The sequence below is a fragment of the Alligator mississippiensis genome, chromosome 2 (assembly GCF_030867095.1).
Source record: "Alligator mississippiensis isolate rAllMis1 chromosome 2, rAllMis1, whole genome shotgun sequence".
In the NCBI taxonomy this organism is placed as follows: Eukaryota; Metazoa; Chordata; order Crocodylia; family Alligatoridae; genus Alligator; species Alligator mississippiensis.
Window position 1 is genome coordinate 167,850,435 of NC_081825.1, and position 21,888 is coordinate 167,872,322.

Sequence of the window (21,888 nt, forward strand, 5' to 3'; positions counted from 1 at the left end):
AAAACATAACATCGTTACCTTCATTGACCAAACTTGAAACTTCATCAAAGAAACGTATCAATTTAGTTTGACAGGATCCATTTTTCATAACCACACTGATTAATTTTAATTACATTATCCTGTATTAACCGAGTCCTGCATCCACCATTTCATTATTTTGTAAAGCACTTATGCCAGTTTGAGGTGCCTGTAATTGCCTGGGTCATCTTGTTTACCTTCTTTAAATTCTGACGCATCATTTGTTTCTTTCCAGTCTTTTAGGACTTCCTTTGTGTTCCAAGAGGTATTAAAATCAATTATAAAGGTCCTGAGTGCTCATTAGCCAGCTCTCTTAAAACTTTTGCATTTAAGTTATCCAGGCCTGCTGATGTGAAAATATCTAATTTCAGTAGCTGCTATTCAATATTCTCCTAACTCACTATGGAATGGAAAATGTTTAAACATAATTCTGTTATACAGCTATATCACCAGTTTTTTTCATCCAGACACAGAACTCAAATACTTATTGAACCTGGCTACTTTTTCTGCATTATGGACAACTCTACCATTCCCATCTGAGTCATGGATCAATATTATCATTAGGATTCCTTCTGTTCTTAATATACTTTTAAAAAATCTCCTTGTTGTCATTAACCCAACTACTTTTTTCTTTTTGGTGGGAGTGGTTCTTTTGTTTCCCTAAGCCTTACTGAGTATCTAGTTTATGTGCATCACTATTAGCTTCCTGTTTGATCCATTTATTACATATAACCTTCTCCCCCCTCACAGCCGCTTCTACTTTCCCATTAAGCCAGGTTGCTTTTTTAATCAGTGAGGTCTTCTTTAGGCTCAAGTCTGTTTGTATATTACTAATTAAGATACCTAAACTACCCCTGATTTTTAGTTCTATCATCTTGACAGATAAAGGGGAAGTGAGCTCTAATACAGCATTCAATTATGTTGGAAGCAACACTTCTTTAGATAGGAAATGGTCACCTAAAATTCTTAGAAACGCTGAAGGCATTTTAGGTGCAGGGCAGCGTGAGACTCATAGATTCATAGATTGTAAGGTTGGAAGGGACCTCGGAAGATCATTGGGTCCAGCCCCCTGCACCAAGCAGGAAAGACACCTGAGGTCAGGTGACCCCAGCAAGGTGACTGTCTAGTCTCCTCTTGAAGATTTCCAGGGTAGGTGATTGCACCACCTCTGGAGGGAGCTTATTCCACAGTCTGGACACCCTAGTTGTGAAGCAGTTTTTCCTAATGTTAAACCTGAAATGGTCTTCCAGAAATTTGTGACCATTACTCCTAGTTTTCCCCAAGGGTGCCCTGGTGAACAGTTGTTCACCGAGCCCTTGTTGTACACCACTGATGTAGTGGTAAACTGCTACCAAGTCCCATGTCAGCCTTCTTTTTTTCAGGCTGAAGAGTCCCAGATCCCTCAGCCTTTCCTCATATGGCTTGCCACGCAAATCTCTGATCATACTCTGAGAAGGGTGGCCCTTCTCTGGACTCTCTCAAGCTTTACCATGTCCTTGATAAAGTGTGGGACCCAGAACTGGATATAATTCTCCAGCTGTGGTCTCACCAAAGCCGAGTACAGTGAGAGAATCACTTCTTTGGTTTTGCTGGAGATGCATTAATTGATTCATGCCAGGGTATTGTTACCCTTCCTGGCTACAGCACCGCACTGCAGGCTCATGTTCATACTGTGGTCTATTATTACGCCCAGGTCCCTTTCATTCGTAGTGCTGGTCAGGTTTTCGTTGCCAAGCCTGTAGGTGTTCAGGGGATTCTTCATCCTCAGATGGAGCACTTTAAATTTCTCGATGTTAGACTTCATCTGGCTATGGTCCACCCAACTTACAAGCCTGTCTAGGTCCACCTGTATCTGTAGCTTCTCTTCAAGTGTGACCACACTTCCCCATAACTTGGCCAGTGAGTTCTTCACCCCCACATCCAAATCATTAATGAAGATGTTGAATAGCACTGAACCAAGCACCAACCCCTGCAGGACACCACTGGCCACTTCCCACCAAGACAACACGTATCCGTTCATTAGAATTCTCTGAGTCTTGCCCCATAGCCAGTTTCCTACTCACCTGACTGTCTTGCAGTTAAGCCCATAGTCTTCCAGTTTTCTCACAAAAACATCATGGGAGACAAGACTGAAAGCTTTTTGGAAGTTGAGGTATATAATGTCAACCTCCTCTCTCTTATCCAGGTGGTGAGTCCCTGATCATAAAAGGAGCTAAGGTTGCTAAGACAAGACCTGCCCATGACGAAGCCAGGCTGGCTGTCATTCAGAATTCTACCTTCAGCAAGCCTATTGCACATAGACTCCTTAATGAATTTTTCCAGAATGTTCCCTGGGATAGAAGTTAAACTAATTGGCCTATAGTAACCCAGGTCCTCCCTCCTCCCCTCCTTGAAGATGGGCACAACACTGGCTCTCTTCCAGTCCTTAGGGACCACAAGTTTTGGAAGAACTTCGCTAGGGGTTCTGCGATGACTTTGGCCAGCTCCTTCAGCACTCACGGACGAAGTTCATCCAGTCCTGCTGACTTACATATGTCCAATTTCTTTAATCGATCACACACCATTTCTACAGCAATAGTAGGAAGGCGGTCATTTGAACCTTGCTCATTCTGTACAATAGCTGGCGTGATTTTCCCTTTGGTCCAGTGAAACACCAAAGCAAAGTCATCATTCAGGAGTTCAGTTTTCTTCTGCGTGCCGGTGACTAGCTGTCCTGAGTTCTTGAGCAATGGCCCCACACTCCCATTCGTTTTCCTCTCATTCCCGACGTACCTAAAGGACTTTTTTAGGTAGGTATCCCAACATATGCTCCCAAAACTGGCATCCCTGTCATAATACAGACCCTTTCCCACCCCCTCCCCCACATACAAATAAGTCATCCTGTTCTGCACTGCAGGGGTTGGCAATCTACAGCCTGTGGCCTGGATCTGGCTCACAAAACCATTAAATCCAGTCTGCAAAGCAAGGGGGCTTCAGCAGCATCCTGACAACATGGGCTTTGCCTGTGCCACAGCTAGGAGACACAGTGGCAGCCACTGGGTCCCATCACCAGCCCACCTCAGGCCTGAGATGGGTCATTCCATCCTGTCCTCTATTTGCTAGAGCACTGGGCCATAACTATTCAAGATTATTTGCTTCTAAATTGACTGACTTAGAAGCAAATAACACCAAGTCCTCTTTCACAAAGCAGGCCACTTCCCTCAATTCTTCCTAAGTAGGTTATCACTATTTATTTCAACATGCTAAATAAATTAATCATCTCATGGGGTTTCTATAATACAAACTAGGTGATATTTATACTCATAAATAAGCGATACCAAGCAATCTAATCTACACAATCCACCGTATATAAATCCATCCTCTATTCTAAGAAGGGCCAAAGTACCACAGCAATACTACTGAGCTACCTTGTAAACCAGAGATTACTTAGCTCAGCTTGCTGCAAAATGACATAGCCCTCACAGACTTCAGTAGTAGACTCCACAAATTTTGGTGTGGAATTTGAAGTCAACTTATTGAAGGAGAACATCAAATTGCCTGTGCATGTTAGGAGGAGAATTTTGAAAGAAATATCTTCTGAATCACAAAAGTAAGCATGAGAACTCAGTTTTGGAGGGAAGCTTACATGTGGTAAAACAGTGATTCCCAAAGAGGGAGGCCTATCTTAAAATATTTGCATACTGGCTGCCAGTCTAGGAAGCAGGAACTTCCATTAATAATGGAAACCGGCAGGCAGAGCAGGAAATTAAGGAAGGTGAAAACCAGATTCGCCCACACATTGAGAGAGCACCCATCTCTCCAGAGATGGAAAATGCCAAGGCAGTAATTCCACGTGTTAGAAAACAAACCTCTTTTCTATAGTATCTTATCAAGTGTCCAATCTGGGATTGTTTTCTGGCTTGTGTCTCTGTTGCTATTTACTTTGTTCCCTGGATCAACAGAGTACCTGCAAAGGTCCAGTTCATTAGCTAATTTTCCACTAGAAGTCAAGGGGTACTAGACCAGACCCCATCTAATGGTAGAAACACTACTTGTTATTGGAGAACAAAATACAGGTGAGGTACCTGGGCGTTATTCTACTTTAACATGAATACTGATCCATTTTGGGGCAGCTTTTCAATCCACCCACCCAGTCACCTTCTCCTCTGATATGCAGCAGCAAGAAAACGTAACAGAGACATGTAGTACTTTGTTTCCAAGAACTAGGATTTCCCAGGAAACATTCCCCATGGAGGAAAGATTCCAACAAACCAGTCACTGAATCCCATCTGACATTATGATGAATTACTGAATTACACAGATTGCACCCACAAAATATACACAAAAACTGAACAAAGAAGGATGGCCTTGTAGCTAAAGCAGTGAACTGGGCATCCAGCAATAGATATAGAATTCCTGGTTCTGCCATAAACTTCCTGTGCAACCTTGACTAAATCACCTAATTTCAATTGAGGCTTCTAGGCATAACAGAGTGGTTCATAACCACTGTACTGATAACTCAAAAGAACCCTTTCTTTAACATTTTCCATAACATAATCCTAATCCAGTGGTGGGCATTCAAAAAGGGGAGAGCTGCACATCAGATTGTACATTTATTTTAGGAAATTAAGGAAAGGAATATTCCTCACCCACTTCAGGAGAAAATCTTCACTCAGCCACTGTGTCATTGCTGTCAGTGTGATCACTAAGTGCTTGTGAAAGTAAGACTCCCAGAACACTGGATTTAAAATTAACGTGTGAACAGACAAAACGTTAAAAGCCTTATTAATACAAGTCCATAACAGGTGGATGCAGCACAGTGGGAAATACATGTGATGCCTCATGGGAAACTTAAATTATAGAGAGACATTTTAATCTCAGTTGCACCTTTCTTTATTAACAAGGACAGTAAGATGATATAAGAATGTGGTCTTATTCCTTAGAGTTTGTCATCTCTTGCTCTTTCCTTTTAAAGAAGGATTCTGTTTTCCTTTACAAGAAATTAATTTCATGCCTTAATAATAGAAGCATGAGGAAAAATAGATAGAAAAATAGATGGAAAAATCCATAAAACCTGGACAGAATGATCTCTAAATAGGAAAACATTTTAAAAATGTCCATGAAGAACTAGCTATTTTGCAACTAAAATATAAAGCCAATGAAAACCAGGGGAAAAGAGTGAATAACCAAGACAACTGAAAAAATCAGTTGGGGTATGTCTCTACTAATTTTGCTGTGCACCTGTGGGGGGCACTCTCAACTATGCATGCCCACCAGCTCCTGCTCTGAGCATTGCCAATCCCAGAAACAAGGCAGTGAAACCAACCTGAGGATTCCCCCGCCCCCACCCCATTGAGCTCTATGTCTCCAGGTACATCACAGCATCTACAGGGTCACCCTAAGGATGCTTCAGCACCTCATTTCCAGGATAAGGTTGTCTTGGCAAGAAGCGGCCAGTGGTGTCCCTCAGGGGTCGGTGCTTGGTCCAAAGCTTTTTAACATCTTCATCAATTATTTGGATGTGGGGGTGAAGAGCTCACTGGCCAAGTTCACAGACAACACCAAGTTATGGGGAAGTGTGATCACACTTGAAGATAGGCTACAGATACAGGTGGACCTAGGCAGGCTAGTAAGTTGGGCGGAATGGAACCAGATGACGTTTAACATCAAGAAATATAAAGTGGTCCACCTGCAGATGAACAATCCCCTGCACACGTACAGGCTTGGCAACGCCAATCTGGCCAGCACTATGAATGAAAAAGACCTGGGGGTAATAACTGACCGCAGTGTGAACATGAGCCGGCAGTGCAATGCTGTAGCCGGCAGGGCAAATAATACTCTGGCATGCATCAATTGACGCATTTCCAGCAAAACCAAAGAAGTGATTCTTCCGCTCTAGTCAGCATTGGTGAGATCACAGCTGGAGTACTGCATCCAGTTCTGGGTGCCAGACTTCAACAAGGACATGGAAAAGCTTGAGAGAGTCCAGAGAAGGGCCACGCGTATGATCAGAGACTTGCATGGCAAGCCATACAAGGTAAGGCTGACGGACCTGAGACTCTTCAGCCTGAAGAAGAGAAGGTGAGAGAGGACTTGGTACCAGCTTACTGCTACATCAGGGGCATACATCAAGAGCTCGGTGAACAACTGTTCACCAGGGCACCCTTGGGGAAAACCAGGAGTAACGGTCACAAACTCCTGGATACCGTTTCAGGATCAGCATTAGGAAAAACTTCTTCACAGCCAGGGTGTCCAGACAGTGGAATAAGCTCTCTCCAGAGGTGGTACAATTGCCTACCCTGGAAATCTTCAAGAGGAGACTGGACCTTGCTGGGGTCACATGACCCCAGTTGTTTTTCCTGCTTGGTGCAGGGGCGCTGGACCTGATGATCTTCTGAGCTCCCTTCCAGCCTGCATTCTATGAGTTTATGAATCTATGACTGGCAGAGGTGGACTAGAAACATGGGGACAGAGCCTGTCTGAAAGCAATACTCCCAACAGCAGCACAGAAGTGGTACAGACTTAATATCCAATACCTTCTAAATAACCCTCACAAAAGAAAACAGCTTGAATAAAAGGAATGAGGATGATAGGGTGCAGAAGCACAACCCTTTCCCCATCTAGAGAAGAAAATACAGTCCCAACTCAAAAAGCTTTGGTGGCTGCTTCTTCCAGGAAATTCTTCCCATCCACACATCTTGCTGTTGTTTTGAAAATAGAAGCACCAAAGCATCTCTAGGCCTTAGTTGTTGGGAACTATTTCCTTCCGCACTCCATCTTTCAGTTTGCTGTTTAGACCATCACTACACACCAGCTGTGTGGTGCCCTGATCTTACTTCCATTGAGGTTTGTCACAAGAGCACGATGGATCCAGCAGATCCTTTGAGTACTTATACCTTGGGGCCAACACCTCTGGGCGCAGACAGAAGTGCAGCTCCCCGCTGCAACTGAGAATGCTTTGCAGGAAGCATTCTGAGTTACAATGACCAGTGAACTTCTGTTTGTTCCAGGGGGGAGGGAAATCTAGTTGCTGGCTGCAGCCAGTTTCCCCTAGCAATGGCCCCTGGTCCCTGAGTAGGCTGCAAAGTTTTCAGAATGGGAGGGGGAGAAAGAGAGCAGATGGAGCTCTTTTTAGGTGTTCCTCAGCTGGCCCTGGAAGGTAGGGTGGGTGAACTGGAGTCTTCCTCCCTTCCCCTCTCCCCCCCCACGCACACAAGCACACGTGTGCACGCACACACGTACGTTACAGAAGGCACTATGTTTTGAAACATCTTCCTATGACCCCTCATGCAATGAGGGGTCAGATTTGCACCCAATCAGCCATTTTTGAAGCTGTCTGCATCTGTACACTTGTGCTTGGTCATAGCTATAAATTGCTTTCTGTGACCAGATCGAGTGAAAATTATCACTTCTGTCTGTGCCCTCTGTCTTCGTTTGCTTCTGGGAAGCAGTCGGTGTACTTCTCCATGCTGAAAAACACACGGTAATTCATGCACTATGTAAGCAGCAATGTTCAGATTGCCAGGCAAACAAATTTCCAGTCATATTATTATTATTAAGGGTACACCGGTACATTGGTTGGCTATTGGACTGGCACCAATAGAAGGAGAAATCACATTGGCTATTGGCTTTTTTTGGTTGTTGTAGCCAATCATTATGGCCACATGCCCGGAGCACCCTAGCAAGTATAGTTCGGTCCCCACGCTGGGGTTGCCGCAGAGACATTGGCTGCATGCGGGCAGGGTAAGGCACCACATGAGGGGCATTCAGTTCCTCTGGGCACCTTGCAAAAGGGGCTTCTCCCAGGTGGCTGTGGGAGCTCAGCTGCACAGGGACCACCAGTGCGGAGGCAGCGGTATGTTCTGGGGCTACAAATGCATGAGGCACCAGTGTCTGAACAAGGGTCTACTCCACCCACCTGGGAGAGCACCATGGACTGCACACAGAGGGGCTGCAGGTAGGAGCCATGGGCAAGCGGGCAACATGCATGGAAATAAGGCAGTCATCCTCTTCCTCACTGAGGGCCACAGCAGGCAAGGTGTGTGTGTGTGTGTGTGTGTGTGTGTGTGTGTGTGTGTGTGTGTGCATTCCTCTTCCTCATTGAGGGCCATAGCAGGCAGGGTGTGTGTGTGTGAGAGAAACACAAAACAAACAAACAATGTTTTATGTCAGTAGTTTAAAATACCAAATGCCTTGCACTATTACTAAATATCGGTTACCGGATTGGCATCAGCCGACATAGTTGGTTAATCATTGGCTATTGTTATTGGCCAAGAAAATCTTTATCAGTGTACCCCTAATTATTATGCAATAGCCAGCAAGACCAAACTGTTAAAGCTGAAGGGCAGCGTTTCCAAATCCAAATTCTAAAATTAGGTTTCAGACTAAGTTCAGGCTCCTGAAAACCACCCTGGTTCGGAGGGGGGGGGGGGGGGGGGGGTTAGTTTTGGTTTGATTTTTTTTTTTTTTTTTTTTAAACAGGCACTAAGAATTTTCCACTACAATCACCAAATAATCCCAGTCAAAATAATCCACAAGTGGTAGTCCTGCACCTCCCAACACCTCTAAAAATTTGCCACTTTTATTTAGAAACCTAACATGGCTTGAGGACCCCAAGTCTGAGAACACACACTTGAAAATGTTGGCCATGACATTTATCACAGAATATAAAAGGGTAAGTATAAAGGTGGGGGGCAAACAGAACAAGAGAGGCTCTCCCTACTGCTTTAAAACCTATGGGTGGCTGTACACATGTAGGATGCCTGCTCCAATGCATTCTAATTCTAACATGTTGGAGCAGATTCAATTAATCTAATTAGAATGCTTCAGCAACCTCACCATCACATGTATTCAGCATCCCTATGTTTCAAAATGGAAGCAGTTTCAAAAGCTTTAGTTAAAGTGCCCCTGCTACCACTTTGAAGAGTGGGATGCTAAATACACAAGGCACTGAGGGAGTTTTAATTAGAGCAGCTCTCAAAGCCAGTCTAATTAAAATACCCTCCTACTCTTTCCCTCCCAGAGCATGTGTATAGATGCCCTATGAGTTTTCAAGTGCACTGTTGGCTGTGGAGAAAGATCAAAACAAATGGCTGAATGTTGAGACTGTCCATCGTAACCTAACTGGACCCTAGTTAGGTTATGATGGACAGGCTCTACATTCAAGAGCCAATGCCAGAATATGCACACCAATGATCTAAAAGGTCTTTGTACGTTTCAAATGCCATAATTACAAGCAATGTAAAAACAATGTAATGGAGAGTCTCAACATTATGGGATTTTCTTTACTGGATTTTGCAGGATGCAGTCATTGCAAATGGTTCCTAGTTAGTCACAAATGCAACCTAATAAGACTTCCTACTCTGATTATAGCTGGCATTTTGTTTGGAGGACAGCAAATAGATCATACTATTTTCAGGGGGAAAATGACTTAGATAAGGATGCATTGTTTTGATTAATGTTCACTGAATAATTTTATGAGGTTATTCAGTAATTCTACATCCAACTTCCTATTAGCAAAATAAAGGGTGCCTAATTTTACCTCTCCTGAGATAGTCAGAAGTATATTAAAAAAATATGTCAAATCACACTACAGACTGAACTACTGAAAAATACAGAACTCAGACATGCTGAGAAATCAAGCACAGTCATTGCTAAAAATAACCCACCCTATTCTTTAAAAAAAATTAAAGACAAAAATAGAAACAATTTACTCAAAGCTTTATTGACATTCCTGTTCTAGTAGGCCAGTAAAATGAATTCCAATAGACATGCAGGCTGCTGCATCATTAGCAAGCAACATGAACTCAGTATCAGCCATGGATAATTTGTTTCAGTCGATCTATACACTGTTACTGACTCTTCATGTAATTTCAAGTATAAAATTGAAAGTATACATTATGATGAGGTTCTACTAGATCAGAGATTCACAAACTTTTTATTATTGCATACCCTCTTCTAGATTTACGAGCTGCCCATGTATCCCTACCACCATGTTTTATTTTAACCCCTTAAATGCCAAGTATTAGAATAATGAAAATTAAATCTGCAATTACACAATTTCTCCCGTGTACCCCTCAGAGATGTCTTGCATACCCCCAGGGGTACACACACCACAGTTTGGGAACCCCTGTATTGGATCATGACAGGTACTTACACATCATGAAAATGAACCATTTTCAAGACAAAGTATGATTAATTCTAGTGTTAGTAAGATAACTTAAGTTGTTTTATGACTGTCCTTATGAGGTATATCTAATTTATAGTTTACCATGTGAAATCTGAAATTTCCTAAGCACTGTTCAATTATTACATTTTAAAGTCCACGCAAGGCCAAAAGAAAAAGCAGTAGTACACTGCAATGAACTTGAAAGCTTGTCTAAATCTATCCCAACCAAGCAGTTGATCCAACAGAACAGGGTTGGGCAAAATGCAGTCTGGGGGCCGGATGCGGACCACCAGGCCATTCTATCTGACCTGCGGGGCCCCAAAAAATTTAGAAAATTAATATTTATCTGCCCCTGGCTGCCTGTCATGCAGCCCTCGATGGCTTGCCAAAACTCAGTAAGCAGCCCTCCGCCCAAAATAATTGCCCACCCCTGCAACAGAAAATATCACCCACAGAAATTCAGTGTTCACATAAAGTACATATTTGCACACCAGTGATTTGAAAGTTCTTCATACATTTTAAATTCCATAATTACAAGCAATGTAAAATCAATTACAACATAAAACTAACATAAGCATCTTTCCAGATAATTAGCAGTAGCATATTCACAGTATAGAAGTCTACTGTAAAGTATACTTAAAATATATTCACAGTAATATACTTTAAGAAATGCTGTAGGTAGCAATGCAGAATTCAAAGAGAAAATTGTAAAGAAACTGCAGATCTGTCTGTAATTCTTTTTCATTTTAACTCTACTATGTGGCACAGGTGGCAAGTTTAATTTCATTTTACCATGTCTTTTCCATGTTAAACACTTTCACTGTTTCCACGATGTGTGTAAAGAAATGCATAACACTACATAATGCTGCACATGAATGTCCAAGGTGTTAGGCATTTTTAACAATATAGCCATGTACTGCATTGTTAGAGAGAGCTTAGCAATTACACATTTAAGACTCTATTGTTATACACATGAATAGAAGCATAATGCTGATATCTTCTGTTCTGAGGATTATAGACAGAGCCTTGACTCTGCAAACAGTTGTGCATGTGCTTAATTTTAAGCCTATAAGCAATCCCATTCACATGCTGAGATTCAAATGCTATAAAAAAATATACACGTATTTTCTATTAGCACAAGGAACACCTAAACAACTATACATGTTAGAGTGATATTTTTTCCAGTTTATTCACATTTCATATATACTTGCATATTTTCCACAGTGCCTGGGTTTTACCAAGTTTTGTCAACTTAACTGTACCCTCATAGAGTTCTGACACTTTTGCAAGGGAGTGAAAAGCAGGAGGAGGAAAATGTATAATCACAAACAAATGCTATTTTTTAAATAATTTTCAAGCTAATGGTGTCTATTTATAATTACATTCATGTGTGTTTTTATAAATTATGATTTGTAAAAATTATTTATCATATTGATATTGATATGTATAGCTTCCAAACTGACTGAGATATTTAAGTGGCTCTTTGTTAGGTCAGTTCTAACACTCTTAGTAAATATATGTATCCAGAGTAAGTGACATTACTCTAAAAGGTAAAAACATTTTTTCAGTTTGTTGCAAGCAACAGGAAACACTCTTACCGGGTAGGTACGGGGACTTCTGTCAGAGCACCCAGCATAACTGCTTGCTGCAGCCGAACGAAGGCAATGAAAGGGCTTTCCAAAAAGTCTACCTCACCAACCAACACATTGGAAGCCTCAGCATCCCGGGGCAATTTCTTCATAAATTTATTCTTCAGCTGCATTGGTAAGAGGGGAAGGGGAAAAAAATGTAATAGGCAAAAAATACAATTAAACATATCCAATTTTACCTCCAAATCATCCAGTCTTGAAACATCAACCTGAATCTATCAATGACATGTCTCATCAGTCAATATCAATTCTAGCCATATAATTCATTGGCATATAGATGAACATGCTGCTGGTTTCTGTAGTACTACCCGATCACAATTGTGTAGCAAAGGTTAAGACATGGTGGAGGGAATTCCCATAACGGTTGTATCTGCCTAATCCCTCCTTCCTTCCTTCCTCACAACCCCTCTCCCCTCAAAAAGCCTGATATTTCTGAAATAGCAATTCTAACAGTCAAGTTCAGAGCCAAGACCCCAATAAAATGAAAGAGGTCAGTTCATGCCTGTTGGAGATATTGTTTCTCACCAGGCATAGTGGTTTGAGATATCATTAACTCTGCAGACTGGCCCTGGATTGCATCAGGTCACCATCAAGATCTCTTTGCAACCATAAAATCTAGCAGCTCTTGGAAAAATGAAATGGTAAGTTCTTCAGAGTATCGTTGGGTTACCAGGGAAATAACTGCATAATATAATGGCCCATTCCTGTCCCTTCCCCTTTCCCTTCTAAGGGAAGAAACAAAGTCACCATCAACCTTGGGGATAAACAGATTGAATTCCAGAGTTGGGAAGGTGTGAGGGAGGCAGAGGTAAACCAGGCAGGGGGAATTTATGTACTCTTATGGAAGGCCAAGAACCTTCCTCTAGAGGCAAGCCAACTTGGTGGCATTAAAGAAAGGGGTGACTATAAAGGATGGAGAACCAGAAATCTGCTTGCAGTTTCAGAGAAGCATCAAAGCTTTCTAAGTACTTATCCAAGCCCCAATCTTACAGTATGACAGGGCTAGCTGCAATACTCCCTTTGAGCAGAACTCTTGGGCAGCCAGCCTTCAGAAGGTACAAATTGCAAGACAAGGACAGAAACTAATAGAAAAAAGTGCAGCAACTGTTCCATCACAGTGTAAGCAAACACACCTTCCATAAACTCATGGAATTTAGAAAATAAAATCTAAGATTGTTGGCGTGTAGATATGATAAAATAAATTGCCATTATTTCAGAAGTGTCCATAACCATTATATCTAAAAGGCTTCAGGAATTATGCAAAGGTTGTTATTCTTCCCCATCCTTATACTAGTAATGCATACCCATTGTTCCCTATATCCCCACCAGATTATTTGTGTGTGTAAATAAAGCCCAAACCCTGTGAAAGCTGCAGCTAAAATGGTTAGCATTATTTTAGCAATGTAACTCAAATATCACCAATTCTTTTCTAACCAAGTAAAACATGCACTTTTTTAATCAAGCTTGTGTTTTGCCCCACTGGAGCAACAGTTCTTGATGGATTTCATTTCCTTAGCTTCCATTACACAACATCTCTCTCTCTCTCTCTCTCTCAAAAAGAAACTGCAGAAATTTTGCAGGGAAGTTCCAAGTTAAATAAATGCATTATTAAAATAAGCACTTTGACTGCTGACAGACATGGGAAAAAAAAACAAAACAGCACTTTAATGGAAGAGGAAGCATGGCATGTTAGTTTGACCCAGCTCCCCAGCATCCGTATAGATTGGGCACTTTAGCAGAGTTTTTTGGCACTTTTATCTAATAGCTGATTCAATCAGCTATTAGATAAAAGCTATTAGATAAAAACTTTTAGATGGTGACCTGATTCAATCAGGTAGTAGATAAAAGTGCCAAAAAGTCCCAGTGAAGCACCCAATCTATACAGACGTTGGGCGAGCTGGGTCAAACTAACATGATGCCTCTTCTGGGCATGCACTGTACTTGACAGGGGGGCACACCAAGCTTAAAGCACTGGGTTATTTTGGAGGGGGGTTTCAATGTCTGTAAGCAGCTTGTGCTTAAAGCAACTATTAACACCACTCTACCATATTCTTAGCTGTTGAGAACCACTGGAGTTTCACTGACTCAGAGAGGCAGACTTTGATGAGTTGCCTCAATTTCCATTAATAGAGGATCTGACTTCATTGATCCGTAGAGGCTCTGAAGCACATGACAACAGCATGCTTTAAAATGTATATACTGGAACACAAAGGCACAGGACAAACCTGAGGCTTATGCTACTTCCCAAAACAAAACCACCGTTAGACTCATACTTGAGATTTTCTTACACTACAGCAACACTAGAAGAGCATGGGAATTATCCAACACACTTGGCTAAAGTAGTCAAGGAAAGTTACCCCTCGTTAAATTATAGTTAGTATTTCAATTTTGGAGAATCTGCCCTCTTAGGTTGGGTTGGGGAGAGGTAGACAGCAACGGTCTGTCAGTGAACAAAAGCACAGCAGCAGGCTTGGCGGTGCCAAACTGACCAGCACTACAAATGAAAGGGATCGGGGGTAGTAATAGACCACAGTATGAATATGAGCTGGCAGTGCAACGCTATATCCAGCAAGGCAAATAAAACTCCGGCACGCATCAATTGATGCATCTCCAGCAAAACCAAGGTAGTGATTCTCCCGGTCTACTCAGCACTGCTGAGACCGCAGCTGGAGTACTGTGTCCAGTTCTAGACGTTGCACTTTATTGAGAACACGGTAAAGCTTGAGAGTCCAGAGAAGAGCAACCTGTATGATCAGAGACTTGCACAGCAAGCCATGCAAGGAAAGGTGGAGGGACCCTGGGATTCTTCAGCCTGAAAAAGCAGAGGCTGAGAGGGGACTTGGTAGCAGTTTACCACTACATCAGGGGAATACATAAAGGGCTTGGTGAGCAACTGTTCACCAGGGCACCCTTGGGGAAAACTAGGAGTAATGGCCGCAAGCTCCTGGAAGAACGTTTCAGGTTCAACATTAGGAAAAACTTCTTCACAGTTAGTGTCCAGGCTGTGGAATAAGCTCCCTCTGGAGGTGGTACAATCACCTGCCCTGGAAATCTTGAAGAAGAGATTGGACAGTCACCTTGCTGGGGTCACCTGACCCCAGTTATCTTTCCTGCCTGGTGCAGGGGGCTGGACCTGATGATCTTCTGAGGTTCCTTCAAGCCCCTTACAATCTATCAATCTAATCTATTCTCTGCATGCTGGCTCTAAGGAGGCTCCAACCAAAATAAAGCTACTACTGGCTGGAGAAGAGATGGCTGCTTCCCCAGACCCTTGTGTATATGACATCCCTTTCTCCTCAGCACACGGTGTCACCTGTAAGAGACATCAACCATGCCTGAAGCAAAATAGGGTGTAGAGGTTTTAAAGCAATAGCTCACTAGTTAAATGGTATCTAAGGTCTAATACTGAGCTCATCTCCTTTGTGTCTGTGCACCAGAAGGCCTGTCCTAGACAGCTTTGTCCTGACCAGCCAACTGCCAGTGTTATATGTCTTCCCAGAAAATACAGCTACAGCTTTGAAGTAAAAATAGTTCCCTAGAAGCTGGAGGTTATCCTTCTAATCCCCAGCACCTTTATACAGTAATCGCAGCACTCTAGACATAAGCATACTCACATGGCAATAAAATGAGCATTGTCCTCATGACAAAGTATTAGGGAGTAATCTAAGCAAGGCAGTAAATGCAATCAATTGTTTCTGATTTCTGAAGTGGGGGAATGATGTAGCAAAAGCCTAATCCAAGGTAAAAAAGAAAGGAAAAGAAAACCTTCTCTTGGCTGTTTTCCAACACCTTCTTGCCTTTAGAGAGCAGTGAGCATACGTTTTGGTTTTGGCTTGCTGTGCTTCCCTAGTGTGAAGTCTCCTGAAAGGCCAGGTCAGTTTTCATGTTGCTGCCTCTACTGCTGCTCTGCTTAGGCAGAGGGTTGTTTCAGGTCCTGGCTGGAGGTAAATTAAAGAAAAACAGAAGAGAAAGCCATCCTAGTGGTACAACCTATGCAGTGGCTCTGGCCCCAGTTTGGCACCAAACAAATTCTTCTGTAGTTTGGGTGGGATTTTCAAAAATGCTCTATATCTGCGATGTCCGTAGCAGATTTAAGGTTAATATGATCAATAATAAAGTGCTCACCTAAAACAGTAAGAAACTAAGGGTGAAATCTTATTTCCATTAACTTTATATAAGCCAGGATTTCACACATAATATCTAGGAGTGAGGAGGGGGAAGGGATCCAGAACTTCTTTTCAGGATGTTTGGACAAGACGGTACGATTTTGCCAAGCAGCCTGGAAGATGAGACAGGGGCTGCATCAACAAAATTCATGCTAAGTTTTGCTGAGCAGGAGCTTAAGTGTTTTGCTGAACAGGAAGCAAGTTAAGTGCATACTTAAGTGCTCTGTCAAGTCAAGATGAGGGAGCTCAGGGACTATTTCATGGACTGGCACACGGCTATGTCCAGGTGATGCATTAGGGGGATCAAGTACTTTTGGATCACCTGAAGGCAAACATTTATCATTCCTGCCCTTCCAGGGAGGACAAAGGGCTTTGGAGTGAAACCACCAGATTAAGGAATCTAGAGAACAATTCTCTGTTCTACTATAATTTCCTGTACAAGACTCTCTTTCTCTCTCTGTCTCATTTCCCTATCAGCAAAACACACATAGCAATGCTTCTTTTCTCCTGAACTGTCTTCTCTAAACCTGGAAGATAAAAAAAACCACAGTGCCTAGCACACACGAACACTGGCCTTAGCCAAGGCCTCCAAGGGCTACTGTGATACAGACAACACCCAACCATGACAATGATGTCCCTGAGGCCACTGATCAAAGTTTAGTTAAAAGCACAATGGGACCTGATGTGCAATCCCAACAATTGTACCTCCTCCCATATCACATGTGCATGGCAGGAGGCATGATTGTAGGTTCAAGGATCAGATTGTAATCGTGCCCTACTGCCAGGTGCCCAGTGCCCCTATGGCTCAGAGTGCCAGTCAACTGATCTGCACTCCTAGCTTCAGCTCTGGTAGGCTACCATGACTGGGAATGCCGATCAGCCGACTGCCACTCTCAGCCATGGGACCACATGGGAGCCCTTCAAGGGTTCAATTTAAGGTGAGACAGGAACAAGGCACACAGTTATTACATGTAAAGTTCTAGCATGTCAGAAGCAGCCCAAGAATGAAATTTAGACATTAATCTTAGAAAGAGTCTGCTATATGTATTTGATGATTTTTTGCTTAATGAGAAGCTACTGGAGAAAAACCTTTGTCATGCAAGCTGAATTCAAGGTGAAACAACAACACCTGTTTCACAGCCACTCTTTCTGAAACTCAAAACCCACAAACCTGTGAAAGCTTAGACCAGTTTCTCCCTTAAGACTGATCACCTCATGATGTAATAAAGTATCAAAAGCAGAATACTTGGACAGAAGTAATAAATGAAACATTTCTAATGCCTTTGAAATGGGTCAAAGGGCCAGATGTACACAGACACATGTCCTATTAAATGACCCAAAAGCAACTGAAGCACTTGTAAGTACTCTTAAAAAGAGGCACTACTCTGAAGCATTTCACTTCTTGTTATGTGTGCAGAGATACAGGGGAATCATAGGTCCTTTCAAATCCCACAGTACTCTGTTCTCCCCCTGCCCTCCATGGCGGAAGGCCAGAGAGCCTGTCAAACTACCCAGCCTCACAGTCCTGCTCCCAGCACCCCCCGCCTCCCTGTTCTGTCAGTACTGGACTCTCCAGCCCCAATTCTCTTCTACCTCTTCACTCTGGCAAGAGGGGAAGAAGAATGGGGTTTAGGGATTTGGGGCTATAGAGCAGAAATCCCAGTGGCAGAGGAGTAGGGAGCCACCACATCATTGCCATAAACCCCTGCACTTCCTCCTGCCCCCACCCCTATCAGACCCTCCCCTCCAGACCCCTGTTGCAGCTTCCAGTGCTGGAGTGCACTCCCTGCACTCCCCACTTCTCCCTCTGCTGCTACAGCCCTGCAGACCAGCTCTGGGACTCGCAGCACTACAGTGCACTACCTGGATTCACCACTACTCCCATCCCTCCACTAGCCTCCCATGCCCACCCCACCACTGGAGCCAGACTTTCAAGTCCCCAGTCCCCCTCTACCACTCTGTTCTGGAAATGGAAGAGGTTATGGGGCCTAGGAGCTAGAGAGCTGTGTATCCCAGGTATGTACAAACACACACACACACACATACACACACACTCTACACCTACATCTGCAAGCAGGCTGGCACATTTTATTCCCTTTATTCCACAGCTATAACCTGCTTTGAAAATTTGTCCCTAAACAGTACTAAAGAACAGGAAATAGTGACAAGAAAAAAACTGAAGCACCTGTCAGTTGTACGAGGCATCACTATGTGCACATGGCTGATGTCTGCATGCCAAGCCACTACTCCCAGAGCAAAACAAAAACAACAAAAAATACTGACACTGCTACAGAGGTGCACAGAAAACAAATACCCCTGATCTGCTTTACAACAACAACAAAAATAGCACAAGATCAAAACCAAAAGGCACCCTGTGATTTACCAAGAATTCCATCGGCAGTTCACAGACTGTAACATGCCTCCTTCTTGTCATGCACAGCTTGAAGTGCAGGCTACAGGTCACCGTCCCTTTAAAAAAATTTAGTGGCTGTCACCAATGGAATGAAGTGATCTGAGCAAATGCCACTGGCTTTACAACCACAAAAAGAGAAACAGTACAGGGTCAGAGGGGAAAAGAAGCCCAGAAGAATGTAAGCTTGTGGCAGATCTGCTCTGAAAAAGCAGTCATCAAGCCCACTGCCTTAAGCAGAGCACAAAATTCAACCTGATAAAGCAGTTTTCACTGATTCATGTACTTTGCAGCTCAAGGTCCTCCTCTTTGCCTTCAAAAGGAAGGGCAGTTAAGTAAAGGACAACAGATGCAATACAATATGCAAAATTCAGTTCATTGATATAACTGCCTATTGTAAAAAAAAAAAAAAAAAAAAAAAAAAAAAAAAAAACCTGTGAAGAGCAATGTGCTTATAGCAGTGTGCTCTATCTATAAGCAAATCTACCCCAGTTTATGGGGAAGGTGAAAATTTTCTGTGGGGAAAAGTGGACCTGATACAAGACCTGCTGAAGTCACTGGAAATCTTGCCATTGAGTACAATAGGCTTTGGAGCAAAGTCTCTACTAGATCAGCTGTGCAGTCTTAACCTTACTACTTAATTCCTCACCAACAGCAGTTCCTTGGAGATGACTGCTCTAACTCCATTCTCTTACAGGGATTTGCTTCTACTATATACTATCTGAGTAACCCTTCATCTTTGTGTGTTGAACCCAACTCTCATTCAAGTCAGCTAGAAAGTTCATTAACCTTCATGGAAGATGACGAACCTGGCAACGGGAAAGATGAGAGACAGGATGTGCCCCACAGCTGTTTTATCCAAAGTTCTACTTGAGACAGGAAGGCATCTCGTAGACTCCCTAATCCTCATGCACACACTGAATATCATTGACAGCAGTAGGTCTCTGGCTCTCTTGAGAGACCAGCAAGCAAAAATTTCATGCGGTGCAGACACATGGACAAACCATTTGGGGAAGATGGCAACATTACCATGGAGGAGTTACTGCAAATAAAACAACCCTGCCAGGTAGAGGAAATCCTCCTGGGAGATGGCCTCTGACTCAAATCCTATTTACCTCTCCTGGGATTTCAAAAAGACATACCTATTTTAAACTCTAAGATATAAATGTGCTCTATCACAGTCATATTAAATACAACAGCACTCTTCCAAATCACCCCTAGTTTGTGATGTTAGGTGGCATCATTGCTACTCATCATGCAATATTATTGTACAACAAAATTAGTTCAAAAAATGTGAAGCCCTATTGTTACTACTTTTGACAATGCAAAGAGGCCAAAGTAAACATCTCAAAGATGTATATGCCCATGACATCTCAGTATTAACAAAAGTGTAATTGGTCCTCTGTACAGTCAACAGAAGACTTAATTCTCTCCAGTTGCAGGAAAAAAGGATCCTGCTTACTCCATACTTGCTTTACTCCCAAATTAAAAAGCAGTGTTATGCAGAGTCTCCCAATCCTGACAGTGGTAGGACTTTGTTTCTAAGGCTCCTGGCATACTTTACACTTAAGATGCGATTAGTCTGTTAATCGCATTTTAAGTAGCAATCCAGCCATAGGTTCAAGGAATTAATTGTACCACAAAAAGGGGAAACCAGCCACAAAAATATGCAATATTTTTGTGATTGGTTTCCATCAGAAAGTAAACTGAATGTGCAGCAGGGTTAGGACCTCAGTGGGGTCTCCAACTAGCCCTGGTGCTGTCTGGGCCAATCCAGACTCATCCAGGACAATCAGCTGATTGTCGGCCAGCTCCTGGGACTGTTTGGAGGCTGGTTTGAGCCCTCATGCAGTACCAAAGCCAGCCAACAATCAGCTAGGAGTTGGACACCCAGCTTTCAACTTGTCCTGATCCCAAGCTCTCCTTGCACTAGCAAGCTGGATGTGACTGGGATCTAATTCTCAATCCCAAAATCACATATCCTGCCATGCATATGTAAGACTGGGGATAAGATCCCATTGTACCTTTAAATTAACATCTGTGAGCAGCCTAAGACTAATTAAAGGGATACTACTAGACTAACATAATGGATGCTGAAAGAAAAGCTGTCTCACCTGTGTTTCTAACAGCACCTTAAATTACTTAATAAGAAATGTTTTAAAAACCTACATTATGTTGTCTACTTTTTATTTTTCAGCTTAGATAACCATGACCTATGGTGGTTTACTTCTGCTTCTGGTCAATTCACCTCTAGGTTCTTACACATCACCAGAATTACACCGTGCTAGAAGAGACATGCATTTGTTTCACTGGAACTTGGAAAAATGTCTAATTAAAGAATTTTACTGCTTCAGTTTTTGCCTGACTTGAAGCCCATTACATAGGACTGCTTGACTGCTTCCTACATCTACTTTGTGGGAAAACGTAGACAAGCAAAACTGCTCTCCATCTGGCAAATCTGTATATTTTTAAAAGTATGAAACTAAAATAAATGAATGAGCCGGAAGTTTAATTTATGCTGGTAACATTTATTTTCCTTTTCAAGGCGACAGCAAATTGTACAGGAAGACAGTATTTTTCATTTGAGCTGTCTGGAGTGAAACTAGGTCACCATGCTGACAGATAGAGAAATTAGGAATCTCTGCTGGCAACTGGGAAGATTAGGAGATTCTGTTCAAAGAGTAAAGTCTACCAAGTACCCTCATACTTGATCAATGAAGTGAGTTGTAAGCAGTGGGAAACCATCAACACATCCCTCCCAGGAAGAGCACAGACTTTTCTCATCCAGGCCAATTTCTTTTTTAACCTTAGAATTAAGCTTTGGCAAAAGGTTCCTGTTGATATGGAAACACTGATTTTAGGTAGGCACTGCACACACAACAAATAAGAAGGGTTTTGTGTATCTCTGACTAAATGCTCCAGCTGACCATATTAATTCAAAGACTTTTTTCATCCTAAAAATAAGCCATTCCTGACTAGGGAGAACACCAAGTCACCCTCTAATCTATATATCAAGTATATATTCCATTACATATAGTTAATGCACAAACTCAGCAATGACAAGACTGCCAAAAAAATACATTCCTAATTTTTAAGCATTTCTTTTTAAGCATTTTGGCAGAGGGAACAAAACAAAGTCCTTACGATTCAGCTGGAAGGGGTTGCCAAGGACATTTGAACAAAACAATAAAAGGCTGAAGGATTTCTCACAGTGGTGAGAACACCAACCCTACCCATAGCAGGAAGGAGCACAAGAGTCCCAGGTTCCTGCAAAGTATTCACTGTGTCTTCAAACAGGGGTAGCATTATGAGAATTAAGAGGATGATAAAGGATAAATTCTGGTTCCTATGAAATGAGGACACATCCTGGTTCTTACAAACAGCTTCTGTTTGCAGACAAAAATAAAGACCTGTGAGCCAAAGAGCCACTTAAAAAAATTAACTGCTATTTCCACAGGCTGTAAAAGTAGATGGTTGATTTATGAGTCGATTTTTTTA

The 21,888-nt window shown here is 42.4% G+C and overlaps 1 protein-coding gene across 2 annotated transcripts in view; it reads right to left on the reverse strand.

The window, feature by feature from the left end:
• The window catches only part of SLC4A4 (solute carrier family 4 member 4), a 320,050-nt gene that overhangs the window by 97,448 nt on the left and 200,714 nt on the right, over positions 1-21,888 (reverse strand). For both annotated transcript variants that reach the window (XM_019493526.2, XM_014607383.3), the window contains exon 8: positions 11,764-11,921. In XM_019493526.2, the coding sequence (XP_019349071.1) occupies positions 11,764-11,921 (158 nt within the window). The remainder of the gene's footprint in view (positions 1-11,763; positions 11,922-21,888) is intronic.